The 14,350-nt window shown below is 53.4% G+C and overlaps 2 protein-coding genes across 4 annotated transcripts; both read left to right on the forward strand.

Annotated features, from left to right (window-relative positions):
* The first annotated feature begins 246 nt into the window (after nt 1-246).
* On the forward strand, nt 247-5,992 carry asmt2 (acetylserotonin O-methyltransferase 2). The gene is made up of 9 exons (XM_068339108.1): nt 247-379; nt 987-1,074; nt 2,194-2,368; nt 3,795-3,924; nt 4,252-4,320; nt 4,415-4,533; nt 4,677-4,811; nt 5,078-5,200; nt 5,621-5,992. The coding sequence occupies exons 2-9, from the start codon at nt 994-996 to the stop codon at nt 5,830-5,832; spliced, it is 1,044 nt and encodes a 347-aa protein (XP_068195209.1). The 5' UTR covers nt 247-379; nt 987-993; the 3' UTR covers nt 5,833-5,992.
* Nucleotides 5,993-8,746: 2,754 nt separating this feature from the next.
* jade1 (jade family PHD finger 1) lies at nt 8,747-14,017 on the forward strand. 3 transcript variants are annotated; one of them, XM_068338645.1, is made up of 12 exons: nt 8,748-8,782; nt 8,833-8,914; nt 10,133-10,228; nt 10,361-10,428; nt 10,506-10,663; nt 10,753-10,937; nt 11,106-11,317; nt 11,386-11,553; nt 11,633-11,749; nt 11,900-12,439; nt 12,512-12,629; nt 12,710-14,017. In XM_068338645.1, the coding sequence occupies exons 2-12, from the start codon at nt 8,839-8,841 to the stop codon at nt 13,564-13,566; spliced, it is 2,595 nt and encodes an 864-aa protein (XP_068194746.1). In that variant the 5' UTR covers nt 8,748-8,782; nt 8,833-8,838; the 3' UTR covers nt 13,567-14,017. The 3 variants fall into 3 exon arrangements, with proteins under 3 accessions (XP_068194744.1, XP_068194746.1, XP_068194745.1); XM_068338643.1 differs by having other exon boundaries at nt 8,747-8,782; nt 11,633-12,439; XM_068338644.1 differs by lacking the exon at nt 8,748-8,782 and having other exon boundaries at nt 8,833-8,918; nt 11,633-12,439.
* The last annotated feature ends 333 nt before the right edge of the window (nt 14,018-14,350 follow it).

Genomic DNA, 14,350 nt, shown 5'->3' on the forward strand with positions numbered 1-14,350 from the left:
GTGTGTGTGTGTGTGTGTGTGTGTGTGTGTGTGTGTGTGTGTGTGTGTGTGTGTGTGTGTGTGTGTGTGTGTGTGTGTGTGTGTGTGTGTGTGTGTGTGTGTTACGGGGACCTGTACACCACATGCGTGACTGACACCAGAGTGTTCATTGATCGGCTGTGAGCCTCATTGGTCCACAGGGTCACATGACACCGCTCCGACCCCCATTCCTGAGCCCTCCCCCAACCCAACTTAAAGCCCCCGCTGGTGATGCGTTCACTGACTCCAGCTCGCCGCTCCTCCTGCACGCGTCGTGGATTCTGGGCTGATCACAACCCCGGGACCTCGGAACACCTGTCACCGGTCACCTGACCTCCGGTCACCGGTCACCTGACCTCCGGTGAGTGTGGGGAACACGACCAGGGACTGTCCCCGGTTCACCAGGCCTTTGGTGATCGTGTCCGTCCGTGGTGATCGTGGCGGGTCGAGTGACGTCACGCGTGCCTTTCGCTTTGGTGGGGGATGTGAACAACCCCCCCGGTAGCCGTTCATGATGGTAACGGGCTGAGTGTTGTGCCCCCCCCCGCCCCCCCCCGCTCTTCCGTCCGTAGATCGCGCCGAACTCGAACCGGGTGTCGACCGTCCGTGTCCCGAGACACCGGGGAGTCGGGGAAGAGTATCTCTATGAACGCTTATTAACACACACACACACACACACACACACACACACACACACACACACACACACACACACACACACACACACACACACACACACACACACACACACACACACACACACACACAGTGAACTCATTACTTCTGTCAGACTCGAGGAGTTTAAATGAGTTTTCTTCTGTTCAGAGGATCTAGTCGTGAACTTTGTTGTGGGACAGGATCGGACGGGGATCCGGTCACCGCTGGAACCTCAGGGACGCTTCTTTGGTTGTTTTTCTTCAAAATCTGTTTAAACTTCAACAACTCTGTTTTTCCGTGTTTCCATGGAGATCATTAATGGCGAAGCAGCTGTCCCAGAGAGAGATGGACTACCCAGACAAGCTTCTGGAGTATCTCAACGGCTTCAGGTTCTCTAAGGTAATAACATACAATTTATGTTCTAACCCAGGGGGGGTCAGACTCATCTTCACCGGGGGCCACATCAGCATCACGGCTGTCCTCAAGGGGCCAGATGTAACTAATAAATGTAACTCAATGTAACTCAGTGTAATGTAACTAAATGTAACTACTCCTTAATGTAACTAATAAATGTAACTAAATGTAACTCAGTGTAATGTAACTAAATGTAACTACTCCTTAATGTAACTAATAAATGTAACTAAATGTAACTCAGTGTAATGTAACTAAATGTAACTACTCCTTAATGTAACTAATAAATGTAACTAAATGTAACTCAGTGTAATGTAACTAAATGTAACTACTCCTTAATGTAACTAATAAATGTAACTAAATGTAACTCAGTGTAATGTAACTAAATGTAACTACTCCTTAATGTAACTAATAAATGTAACTAAATGTAACTCAGTGTAATGTAACTAAATGTAACTACTCCTTAATGTAACTAATAAATGTAACTAAATGTAACTCAGTGTAATGTAACTAAATGTAACTACTCCTTAATGTAACTAATAAATATAACTAAATGTTACTCAGTGTAATGTAACTAAATGTAACTACTCCTTAATGTAACTAATAAATGTAACTAAATGTAACTCAGTGTAATGTAACTAAATGTAACTACTCCTTAATGTAACTAATAAATGTAACTAAATGTAACTCAGTGTAATGTAACTAAATGTAACTACTCCTTAATGTAACTAATAAATGTAACTAAATGTAACTCAGTGTAATGTAACTAAATGTAACTACTCCTTAATGTAACTAATAAATGTAACTAAATGTAACTCAGTGTAATGTAATGTAACCCATGCGTTCTAACCCATCTTAATAACTATTTGAGATTCAGATGTGTGCTTATCTGGACTAACCGGAACCTGAACCTGTCTTAACCCTAATTTAAACCTAACCCTAACCCTAACCTAACTTTAACCCCTAGCCTGAACCTAAGCCATACCAGGGGGTAGAAGGCTTTCAGGTTGTCTTTACAGTCAGACACACCTAACTTATCCCTAACCCATTTCCAGTGTACCACGTTTCCGTGACCCAGTGATGAAAGAATGTGTGTTTGTGTGTCAGGTTATATTCTCGGCCTGCGAGCTGGGCGTGTTCGACCTCCTGTTGACGTCCCAGGAGCCCCTGAGTGCCCAGCAGGTGGCCCAGGAGCTGAGCGCCAGCGCCGACGGGATGGAGAGGCTGATGGATACCCTGGTGGGCCTCCAGATCCTGGACGTGGAGACCACCAATGCAACAGGTGGGGAGGAGAGCTGGAACAGATGGGGCTGCTTCAGTACCCACTGTTATTACTCCATGAGGTCTGACCTCAGTTGGGCTCAAACACCTCGGATGTTTCTTCATGGTTACCTGATCATAAATGTGTTGTGTTCAATGCGCCTCTGGTACCAACTGTGATGGAGAGGAAAATGATTTACATTTCTGAAACGGCTGCGTCAAAAGCATTTGGACTTCTGCGTTCTGTCTACAAATTAAAGGCATTTCAGTGTCATCCAAGAAACTTCTTCTTTTCTAACTGACTAGGATTAGTGTTTGGGGTTAGGGTTAGTTTTTGGGGTTACGGTTGGGGTTAGGGTTTGGGTTAGGGTTAGTGTTTGTGGTTAGGGTTTGGGTTAGGGTTTGGGGTTAGGGTTTGGGTTAGGGTTTGGGTTTAGGGTTTGGGTTAGGGGTTAGGGTTTGGGTTAGGGTTTGGGTTTGGTTTGGGGTTAGGGTTTGGGTTAGGGGTTAGGGTTTGGGGTTAGGGTTTGGGGTTAGGGTTAGGGTTTGGGGTTAGGGTTTGGGTTAGGGTTTGGGTTTAGGGTTTGGGTTAGGGGTTAGGTTAGGGTTTGGGTTTGGTTTGGGGTTAGGGTTTGGGTTAGGGGTTAGGGTTTGGGGTTAGGGTTTGGGTTTGGGTTAGGGTTTGGGGTTAGGGTTAGGGTTTGGGGTTAGGGTTAGGGTTTGGGTTAGGGTTAGGGTTTGGGTTTAGGGTTTGGGTTAGGGGTTAGGGTTTGGGTTTAGGGTTTGGTTTAGGGGTTAGGGTTTGGGTAAGGGGTTAGGGTTTGGGTTAGGGGTTAGGGTTTGGGTAAGGGGTTAGGGTTTGGGTTAGGGGTTTGGGGTTAGGCTTTGGGTTAGGGTTTGGGGTTAGGGTTTGGGTTAGGGTTTGGGTTAGGGGTGAGGGTTTGGAACTACAGACATTTGTACTTCCTTTTGTTTCCTTCTTTGACGAACCCAAGCTCCTCGTCAGCCTGTTGGAGCTGAAGGAGTCTTCTGGATAACAAGTGGAATGTCTTCAGACCCTTGGTAGTCCAGCTGCTTCTGACCCGACCTTCAAGGGTTCCATGACCTGCATGAGTGTCCAGACGTTTGGACCTGGTGACCCCCTCCAGTTGTATTTGCTTGGTGATTGAAAGGTGTTGAACGGTGTGCGAGTTCTGTCCTGACGGATGCAGATGGACGGACATCAGTGAACTCTCTTGTTGGCTCAGCTGCTTTCTGTTTAGAAACTTCACAAAAGTCCAAAACCCAAAGATCTTCTGGCTGACGGTTTCTTTTCTGGTGAACTGACAATCACAAAGAGTTTTTACACACATGATGGTTTGTGGTACTGAGGACTCATTTTGTGTGGTAGTAAATAGGTGCTGATTTGAATGTGAACACTGAGACTGTGGTCATCTCTGTCCAAACAGCCCTATACAGCAACACTGACTTGGCCAGTCGGTACCTGGCCAAAGGCAGCCCCAGGTCTCTATGGAACATGATCATCTACTTCTCCCAATCCCTGTACCCCCTGTGGAGCGGCTTAGGGGACACTGTGAGGTCAGTGGGCTCAGCTGTTTCTGACAAACTTGAAATAATGAGGACGACGCAAAAACGATCATTGGCTGTTAAAGTCTAAGTTAGCAGTGGATTCTTACTAGAGACAGACATTCATTTCTGGAAGCATCCAACTGACTTGATTCCATCAAAAATGTGTCGATGTCAGGATGGAAGTGATGCGGCTGAAATGGGACTGCTAGCAGATGAAGGATGTTTGTTGCAGCTGGTTCCACCTGCTGGACTGAAGCTGTTAGAGATGAAGGGTTAGTGTAAGGCAGCCAGAACACCAACAACAGCCGGTGTGTTCTCTGTCTCCCCCTAACTCAGGGCGGGGAAGAACCAGAATGAGAAGAACTTTGGCATCCCAACAGAGGACGTTTTCCATGCTATCTTCAGGTTTGTTTCGTCTGTTCTGGTTCAGGTGTTTCAGCCGTTGTGTGGAAACCATTGTGTTTGATGACTGGGTTTGATTCCAAACCCCTCCACCCAGGACTGAGGAGGAGATGGTGAAATTCCTGGGGCTGATGGACTCTACTTGGGCGATGGATGGACTGCACATCGTGAGGGCGTTCGATCTGTCTTGTTTCCAGAAGGTGGTGGATGTTGGAGGTGAGGCGGACACACACAGGCTGGAGAAGGTTGTTGGTTCAAACCGACTGACTAACCCTGCCATCATCAGCCTAAATCACATGTTCCCAATGTTATTTCCTGTCGTTCACGCACTGACACCGTTCTGTGGGTTTAACTCCCAGGATGCACTGGTGCTCTGGCCCGTGAGGTGGCGAAGGCGTACCCCTCCTCCTCGGTCACGGTGTTTGACTTGCCGCAGACCGTAGAGATGGTTCAGAAACATTTCGCTCGGGACGACACTGTTATGTTTCAACCAGGTGAGTCCAGCTACAGCCAATCAGCACGTCTGGAGTAGAGAGTGGATGTTTGAAGCATTAGAGCAGGGGGGTCAAACTCTTTTCCACCAGGGGCCACATCAGCATAACGGCTGTTCTCAAAGGGCCACCTTCAAAACTGAAGAAGCCTCTTGGATGAGAGGAGAAACAACTTCAGGAACATTCTTAAAGTCCGGTGGATTGATTTAAACAGCTTTGTATAACCTGACCTGGACAACTGAGAACCTACACAGACTACGTGATTGCAGGGGATTTCTTCACTGACGACATTCCTCCGGCTGACCTCTACATTCTGGCCAGAATCATTCATGACTGGCCTGAGGAGAAGGGTCTGAAGCTGCTGAAGAAGATCTACGACACCTGTAAGACAGGTGGGTCCACTTCGCAGTCCAATCCATCTAATTTATCAGTGTCATCGATTCAAATGTTTAATTTCATCGACGACCAGAGAGGAGGTTTATGGATGTAGTGAAAGAGGACATGAAGGTAGTTGGTGTGAGAGAAGAGGATGAGAAGACAGGGTTAGATGGAGGACACTGATTGGCTGTGGAGACCCTGAAGGGAAAAGCCCAAAGGAGAAGAATTTCATAAAATTTCCTCTAATTTGACAGATTGTGGTTATTGGAGTTAACGTGTGTGAGCCCAGTCATTGGTCCAATCATTGGACGTCTGACGTCAGATTCCAGAGGCTGGTTTTCATCGTAACCGATGTCAAACCGGCTCCGGGACACCAGGACCAATCTCATGTTAAACATCCAGTCGTCCCTGGTTGACCGTGGTCTTCCTCACAGGGGGGGGCGTCCTGCTGGTGGAGGCCCTGCTGTTGGAGAACCGACGGGGGCCCGTCCTGGCTCAGGTCTTCTCCCTCAACATGATGATTCAGACGGAGGGCAGAGAGCGTCATCCATCCGACTACATCCAGATGCTGAACAAGGTCGGCTTCCTCAATGTCCAGGTGTCCAGGACTGAGAAGACCTACGACGCCATCCTGGCCCTCAAATGAGCTGGGCGGACGAGGCTTCTCAGTGCATCCAAGGCCTTGAATGTGGATTAATTAGTAATTATTAACGTTCTTTAAATGATGAAAAGTCTCTATCAGTGTACCATGATGAAAAGACACACATAGAAATACCTCAATACCACACAAATAAAGAAGATAACTGACAGACTGCATGTAGACCTGGTTCATGATCTGAGATGTGACACCAGGACTGAAAATTATTCTGTTAGAAACATCCAGCCTGTGCTGAAACGGTGCTGGAAGCACGTCCTCTGAAGAAGTCAGTCATGCATGGGTTAATGTAGGGGGACCCTGTTAGACTACCGGACCCCGAGAAACAGAAACCAACAGTCTTTAAGAAAAAATTCAACAATTTAATTGTTCAGACGAAAAACAGAAGGAAGCAAAAATGAAAAACAGGAGGTATCGAACAGAATAATAATAATATACTCTATAATCCCCATCGGGAAATCATTTTCTTAAGTTAATATCAGATAAGGACAGCTGGCAGAGACGCCCAGGTAATCAAGCAGGAAGTATTGTCACCAACTCCACCCACTACCTGTCAACCAAGTACCCAACCAATCACGGCACATCTGCCAGAAGGAATCAGGTGACCAACATGTCGTCAGAAATCTGCTCCGTCAGGAGCAGAAACACCTGTGATGGACTCCAGGTAACACCATCTAGAGTCAGAACTGTTAACAATGTTCATGTTCAGAGCAGAGGGTCCAAACAGAACCACACACACAAAACAACCATTAGTGAGTGAAACTAGCTGCTAGCACCAACAGTCTGTCCACATATGGTTTCTGTTTGGAATGGGACAATCCGTGTAGTACCCACAATGCACTGGGGGGCTGACAGAACGCTCTTTAGTAACTCCATACAGTTGTGTTCATGTAGTCACTAACAGAACCATCACTTCTCTAACATTTCTTGAACACCTGCTCTTTGGACAGGAGCCTTTTCCTTTAGCGTTAGCTCCTTTAGCGTGAGCTCCTCTCCCAGTCTCACCAGTAGTTAGCTTTCTCCGGTTAGCCTGCTAGCCTTCATCTACGGCTTCACAATGCCCGCCCAGCGCCATCCATGATTGGCCGACACAAAGTCGTTACGTCACCACGGTGATTTTTGATGACGTTGGTGCGTTTGGTTTATAAACCAACACATTAGTTTTACGTGTTTGGAGTGAAGTCTGATGTCATTGTTTTATCACGGAATTTACACGGGTTCACGGTGGTGTACAGAGCGCCCTCGTTCTTTGTGGTTAATGCGTTCCAGGAATCACACGCGATTGAGGAATCCGCGATAGAGATCACAATCTATTTATTTTATTATTTACAGTAATGTAAACGTTTCTGACCCCCCCCATCCTGATATTAAACCACCTTCTATCTGTACTACCTCTAAAACACTCTGATAGACTGTTTAAAGCACTTTAGTGTCTCACGAAGTCAGAGACTCACGGAACGTAGCGCGCTTCAGCATGCTGTCAGCCAATAGAATGCATGTACAGGATCACGTGACTTACTACTAAAAATCCACGATGAGGTGGAGTCGCAATCGTTGACGCGCGATTGCGCAAGGGTGCACTGTATACACTGGTATGATATAGAGTAGGATTAGGGAATACAATAAAGCTGTGTGCCAGCCTCCAGCCAGGGAAAGCCACGCCTCCTTGGTACCTAGCACACCTGTAGGACAGAACCAGAAACGTGAGGGAACAGAAAACACACAAAAAAGGCAGAATAAAACCAAAACACCTTGTGTCCGTCTCATTAAATCACGTGGGTCATGTTTGTGTCGTGACTTCGCTCCAGAAGTCAGTCTGTCGCCGTGTCCTCTCTCGGTACATCCCGCTTCAGCCGTGGTGTCGTCCGTCTGATAGTCCCCCAAACGTCTCCACCACCGTTCAGATAGGAAGATGAAAGAAAAGGCACATTATTCAGGCCGCAAAGGGGATGAAAATGAGACGATGACCTTGACCTGAGAAAAATAGGTCAAGGTCAAATTTTAACTTTTGTACACTCAGGAACCAGATAAAGACGAGGGAGAGGACAGTGTAAGGGTAGGTTGCAGGATGTTGCAGTCTCTGACTGCCTTGTTTAATTTTGTGGGACATAGACTTCCTGTCTGTTGTGCATCATGTAGTCCTACAGATGTCCAGTAATCAAGAGGGTTTGACCATCAATCAGCCGTTTGATCAGCTGATCCCTGACTTTGACGATTAAAGCCGCTGAACTCTTTCCTCATTCAGGACCTCCTCTCTGGTGGGGTAACATGTGGATTCAGGACCTCCTCTCTGGTGGGGTAACATGTGGATTCAGGACCTCCTCTCTGGTGGGGTAACATGTGGATTCAGGACCTCCTCTCTGGTGGGGTAACATGTGGATTCAGGACCTCCTCTCTGGTGGGGTAACATGTGGATTCAGGACCTCCTCTCTGGTGGGGTAACATGTGGATTCAGGACCTCCTCTCTGGTGGGGTAACATGTGGATTCAGGACCTCCTCTCCGGTGGGGTAACATCTTGCCCAGCTCTGCCACGCACGTGCTTTGGTGTGGAGGTACGCGCTCTATTACAGGTGAATGACGCGACAGGAGGACATGAACTCACCACTGCCCCCTGCTGTGCCGGATGTGCATAAATTACACTTTATTGTGGTACGTCAATAAAACAACAAACCGTAGCCGCCCCCGTCAACGGAGACAGAACCTAACGGGAACGTTACCGGGGGTCAGGCCCTTTGACGGGTGAAGCCGTGTGTCCCTGTCCCGGGAATCCACCGGGCTCGTTGTATTTGTTGACACGCAGCCAGTGGAATCACGTGTGTGTGTGTGTGTGTGTGTGTGTGTGTGTGTGTGTGTGTGTGTGTGTGTGTGTGTGTGTGTGTGTAAACGGAACGGTTCTGGCTGCTGTCCACCGTCCCGTCTCTCTGGCGCCCCCTAGCCGCCCGTGGCCGCCGCCGCAGCCCGGGCTGGGCCCCTCCTCCCCGCCCCCCGCTCTGTTTATGTGCGTGGAATGCGGGTCAAGCAGAACCCACGGATCAACCCGCCTGCATCGCGTTCGAAGCCCGGCTGCGCTCCGTAGGTACCGACCCGTTACGCCCGCCCGGTAGCCCCCGGTAGCACCGGGACGCGGAGCGGCGGGGGCTTAGTGCTCCGGTCCGGTCGCTCCGCTAAGAAAACACGACACCGTCATTTAAAATGGCGCCAAAGCCCCCGGCCCTCCGGGGGCGGCCGGCGGGGCCCCGCCGCTCCCGGCCGGCCGGCGGTGAGGAGCACCGGGCCGGTGACCGGCTCCGGTCGGGGTGTTGACGGGGGTTTGAAGCCGCTGGTGACCTCTAACCTCTGACGGACCCAGCAGCTAGCGTTAGCAGCTAAAGCTACCTGTAGCCCCAGCTAGCGGGCTAGCCGGGATGCTAACCAGGACCGTGACGCTCAGGCGGGGGTCGCTGCCCCAGTGGGGGGGCTGGAGCCCCTCTGGGGGGGCTGGTTTTAAAATAAACGTTCGATCATGTCGTTATCGGTGACGTCACAAACGTTTCCGCGGGGGGGGGGTTGCATAACTGCAGACTAGCATTAGCTTTAGCTGCATTAGCTCCACTGTGTGGACAGATGTGGACTCATCGCGTTCAGTGGGACCGTTTATACCCCCCCGGGGGGGGGCAGGTTGTGGAGCTAGCACCACTGTGCTAGCTACAGCTAGCCTGTTTGTAAGCCCTTACTATGTGGCGCGTGTTAGCATGCCGTTAGCCTAGCCTGCTAAGACGGGAGCCGTCAGGTAGTTCCACCTGTCCCCCGGTGGACGCGCAGCACGTGACGACAGCAGCTACATGACGTCACGCTTGCGTCATTTTAGCCCGGAAGCCCCCGCTGAGCTCGGGTCGCCACCGGGGGCCTGTCCGTTAGCCCGGAACTGTTTCCTGACGGGAAACGGAGCGGCGGAACCTTCAGAGCAGGAACGCGACCGGAAGTGACCGAGAACTCTGTGACACCTGCGCTCAAACACGTTTATGACTGTTAGCAATAATAATGACGTAATGACGTCGTAACGACTTTAATGACGTTTCTCATGAATAAGTTTTTTGTGCTTCAGTGTCTCATGTTGGTCTGGTGTCGTCACGTGTTACCGCTTTACTCTATGACTGTGTTACGCTCACGCTTTACTCTATGACTGTGTTACGCTCACGCTTTACTCTATGACTCTGTGTTACGCTCACGGTTTACTCTATGACTCTGTGTTACGCTCACGGTTTACTCTATGACTCTGTGTTACGCTCACGGTCGTACGTTGGTCCTCAGTCTGGAATGTGACGGGCCCCTCCTTGGAGCTCTGCAGACGGATCAGGATGAAGAGGAGCCGGAACCTCAGCACCAGTGAAGACTCGGACAATGGAAGTAAGCAGACCCACTCACGTCAGTGCTGGGGTCAGTGCTGGGGTCAGTGCTGGGGTCAGTGCTGGGGTCAGTGCTGGGGTCAGAGCTGGGGTCAGTGCTGGGGTCACACTGACCACTCTGATGTCTCTCCAGGTAGCTCCACCTGTTGGTCCCAGCATTCCTCACAGCCCAGGAGGGGGGTGGGCCAGAAACCGTCTGAGGTACGTCTGGACCAGCGTGATGTTCTGGGGGGTTTTGGTGGCGTTCCCTCTGACCCTCAGCTGTCCTGGTCCTGCAGGTCTTCAGGACGGATCTGATCACGGCCATGAAGGTTCACGACTCGCACCAGCTGAGCACCGACGACTACTACGTGCTGGCCGACCCCTGGAGGCAGGAGTGGGAGAAGGGCGTCCAGGTGCCCGTCAGCCCCCAGGCCATCCCCCAGCCCGTCACCAGGTGAGACCCCCCAGCAGGGCCACACGGTCACAGGTCCAGGTTCAGCAAGTAAAGCGTGTTCAGGAAGTAGACGTGTCCCGTGTGGTCAGGGTGGTGGCGGACCGGGGGAAGGAGGTGATGTTCGTCAGACCCAAGAAGCTGATCCGGACGTCGGGCGCCGAGGCGCTGGGATACGTGGACATCAGGACGCTGGCGGAGGGAACGTGTCGCTACGACCTGAACGAGGAGGACGTGGCCTGGCTGCACCTCGCCAACCAGGAGTTCACCGACACGGGTGAGTCACAGCACACAGGGGCGAGTCACAGCACACAGGGGCGAGTCACAGCACACAGGGGCGAGTCACAGCACACAGGGGCGAGTCACAGCACACAGGGGCGAGTCACAGCACACAGGGGCGAGTCAGGTTCAGACACAGGTGAGTCTGACCCCTGCCCCCCCCCAGCCATGCCCCTGCTTGACGAGACGACCATGGAGCGGGTGATGGAGGAGTTCGAGCGCAGTTGCCATGACAACATGACGCACGCCATGGAGACGGAGGAGGGGCTGGGCATCGAGTACGATGAGGACGTGGTGTGTGACGTGTGCCGCTCGCCCGACGGCGAGGACAACAACGAGATGGTGTTCTGTGACAAGTGCAACGTCTGCGTGCACCAGGTGAGGGGGCGACGCCCGGCCACGCCCACAGGCTCTGTAACAGGAAGTGACCTCTGACCTCCTTTCAGGCGTGTTACGGCATCCAGAAAGTCCCGACGGGCAGCTGGCTGTGTCGCACCTGCGCCCTGGGCATCCTGCCCCGCTGCCAGCTGTGCCCCCACAAGGGCGGCGCCATGAAGCCCACCCGCAGCGGGACAAAGTGGGTCCACGTCAGCTGCGCCCTGTGGATCCCAGAGGTGAACCTCCGTCTGTCTGCTCGTCTGTCTGCTGGGTGACGAAGCACCTGGCGTGACACCTGTGACCTCTGACCTGCAGGTGAGCATCGGGAACCCGGAGAAGATGGAACCCATCACCAACGTGTCCCAGATCCCCGGGACCAGGTGGGCTCTGGTCTGCTGCCTGTGCAAGGAGAAGATGGGGGCGTGTATCCAGGTAGGGCTGGTGGGCGTGGTCGCCGCGCCTCTGGTTAGCCGTTGGTCGGTTGTCTGTGTGGTTCTACCTGCTGATTGGCCGGTGTCTGTGGTTCTGCCTGCTGATTGGCCGGTGTCTGTGGTTCTGCCTGCTGATTGGCCGGTGTCTCAGTGCTCAGCCAGACTGTGCCGGACGGCGTTCCACGTGACGTGTGGGCTCCACGCCGGTCTGGAGATGAACACGCTCCTCACGGATGACGACGAGGTCAAGTTCAAGTCCTACTGCCCCCAGCACTCCCGACGGGTGGGTGCCACGCCCGGGGGGCCGGACTCGGACGGCGAGGAGCGGTCGGACGCCGCTGGGGAGGCGGCGGGCAGACGGAGAGGCCGGGCAAGGGGCGGGGAGGAAGCTTCCCCCCCCTACGGGCTGCAGCAGGACCAGAGGGTGAACCAGAGGAAGCTGCGGCTGGAGGCCCTGGAGGAGGACTTCCCCCGCTTCGTGGGGGTGGAGGAGGTGAGCCGGCGCCTGAAGCTGCCGGCCGACGCCGTGGACTTCCTGTTCCAGTACTGGAAGCTGAAGCGGAAAGCCAACTTCAACCAGCCGCTGCTCACCCCCCCCCAGGACGAGGAGGACGGCCTCGCCCGGCGTGAGCAGGAGGTGCTGCGGCGCCGCCTGACGCTCTTCACACACCTGAGGCAGGACCTGGAGCGGGTGGGTGTCCCCTCCCCCACACGCTGCGATGTGTTAGCATCACGTGTTGTCTCACCCTGCTGTCCCCCCCAGGTGCGGAACCTGACCTACATGGTGACCCGACGGGAGAAGATGAAGCGCTCCCTGTGGAGGCTCCAGGAGCAGATCTTCCACCAGCAGGTGGGGCTGCTGGACCAGCAGCTGCTGTCAGGTGAGCAGGCCACGCCCACGCCGTCCTGATGGACACGCCCACGCGCAGAGAAGCATCTGAGGTTCTCTTGTTTGTCTCAGGTGACCCCCCAGTGAAGGACCTGGACCACCTGTTCTCTCTGTACCTGTCCCCCCTTCAGGGCCCCCAGCCGCGCCCCTCCTTGGGCCCCATGGGGCTGAGGGCCAAACGGGGGCCTCTGAAGCCGGACAAACAGAGGAGCGGCGTGTCCAGCCCCCCCAGGAAGGACGACCTGAGCAGAGAACCCAGAGAGTGCGTGTCTGCCGACCCCCCCAGCGCTGACACACGGCCCCAGAGCACTGACCCCCCTGTGGGCGTGACGGCGCCTCACACAGACGTCCTGAGGCCTGAGGGCAGGAGGGGCAGCAAGAGGGAGGCGGGGCCTGACCAGGAGGGCCGGGGGCGGCGGAAGCGAGACGACGCCCACGAACACGAGGAGAGCACGAGGAAGAGGAGGGGCGAGGGGGCGGAGCTGAAGAGCCGCCTGGCGTCCCGACACCTGGACAAGACCGTGTCCATCCGGCTGGTGGACATCAGGAGCGCCGACGAGCTCCTCCCCCGGCAGGGGACACCCCGGGGCAGCGCCGTCTCCCTGGACATGGACCTGAAGCTCAACAAGGCCCCCGGCTGGCTGAAGAAGAGCCCCGCCCACGGCTCGCACACGCCCAGCAGGTCTGGCGCTGCTCACCTGAGGGGCTGGGGGAAGTTCAGGATCCCCAAAAGGAGCGACCGGGAGGAGCAGCCGCGCCGGCCCCCCCCGTCGTCCTGCCCCAGGACGCGGCTCCGCGTGGGGGCAGAGGGCGACGGCGACCTGGAGCCCTGCCTGAAGCGATGCCACTCCCACCAGCTGAGGGGAGACTCCGCCCTCGGGCAGCGCTACGGCAGTGACATCATCCGCCGCGGCGTGTTGGCGTCCTGATGGAGACGAATGTCTGTGGGCGGAGCCTGGAATAAAGATAGAGCTGATATTTATTTTTTATTGTAACATAATGTAAATCTGGAAATGCCGACTTTATTTTCTGCTAGTTTTTATTTTCCTTAAAGTAGAAAGATGTCAAGTGGCCACTGAAACGCTGACTCAGCGATTTACCCGTGGAGCAGCGAGGAGGGCGGAGCCTGTGGGACCAGAAGCTGATTGGCTCGTCCATCCTGCCAGCAGCGAGCGTCATGATGAACCGCAGGACCACGCCCTGTGGGCGGAGCCCGCTCCCCTCATGCCTGAAGCGTTTGCACTAGAGGACGGCACCGGTGTGGCGTGAGGCACCGGTGACCAGTCAGCCACCGGTGCCTCACGTGAGCGTCGCTGTACTGCTGATATGCAAATGAAGTTTGTTTTGTGTTCAAGAATAAAGTTTCTGACTGATCAATGACTGGATCAGGACTGATTGATCACACGCGTGTTGGGCCACCTTTTATTGCAGATTGAACAGACGTGATCTGGCATCGGGAACAAGTTAGAAAACGTATTTACAATAGAGGCGTTGCTATGACGACATACATTATGTACACGTTAGTCTGCTAACAGTAGTTACTGACCTACACGCTTCACTTCTACAGGTTACAGTGCTTAAAACAACGGCTGCACCTCAGCCACGCCCAGGGGCGTGGCCCGCCACGGCCCCTTCACACGCCCTGGGACAAAGCAACACTACACAGGTGCAGCCGAACAGAACGCTCCTGGTTCACCCACAGGAGACAAACCA

Source organism: Antennarius striatus, chromosome 17 (genome assembly GCF_040054535.1).
Source record: "Antennarius striatus isolate MH-2024 chromosome 17, ASM4005453v1, whole genome shotgun sequence".
In the NCBI taxonomy this organism is placed as follows: domain Eukaryota; kingdom Metazoa; phylum Chordata; class Actinopteri; order Lophiiformes; family Antennariidae; genus Antennarius; species Antennarius striatus.

Bases quoted from the DNA above. Each gene is read 5' to 3' on its own strand.
- asmt2 (XM_068339108.1), top strand. From the start codon at position 994: ATGGCGAAGCAGCTGTCCCAGAGAGAGATGGACTACCCAGACAAGCTT. The intron at 3,925-4,251 runs GTCAGTGGGCTC...CCCCTAACTCAG, and splicing joins GGCTTAGGGGACACTGTGAG to GGCGGGGAAGAACCAGAATG. The intron at 4,812-5,077 runs GTGAGTCCAGCT...ACGTGATTGCAG, and splicing joins CACTGTTATGTTTCAACCAG to GGGATTTCTTCACTGACGAC.
- jade1 (XM_068338643.1), top strand. From the start codon at position 8,839: ATGTGCGTGGAATGCGGGTCAAGCAGAACCCACGGATCAACCCGCCTG. The intron at 8,915-10,132 runs GTAGGTACCGAC...GTTGGTCCTCAG, and splicing joins TCGAAGCCCGGCTGCGCTCC to TCTGGAATGTGACGGGCCCC. The intron at 10,229-10,360 runs GTAAGCAGACCC...ATGTCTCTCCAG, and splicing joins TGAAGACTCGGACAATGGAA to GTAGCTCCACCTGTTGGTCC.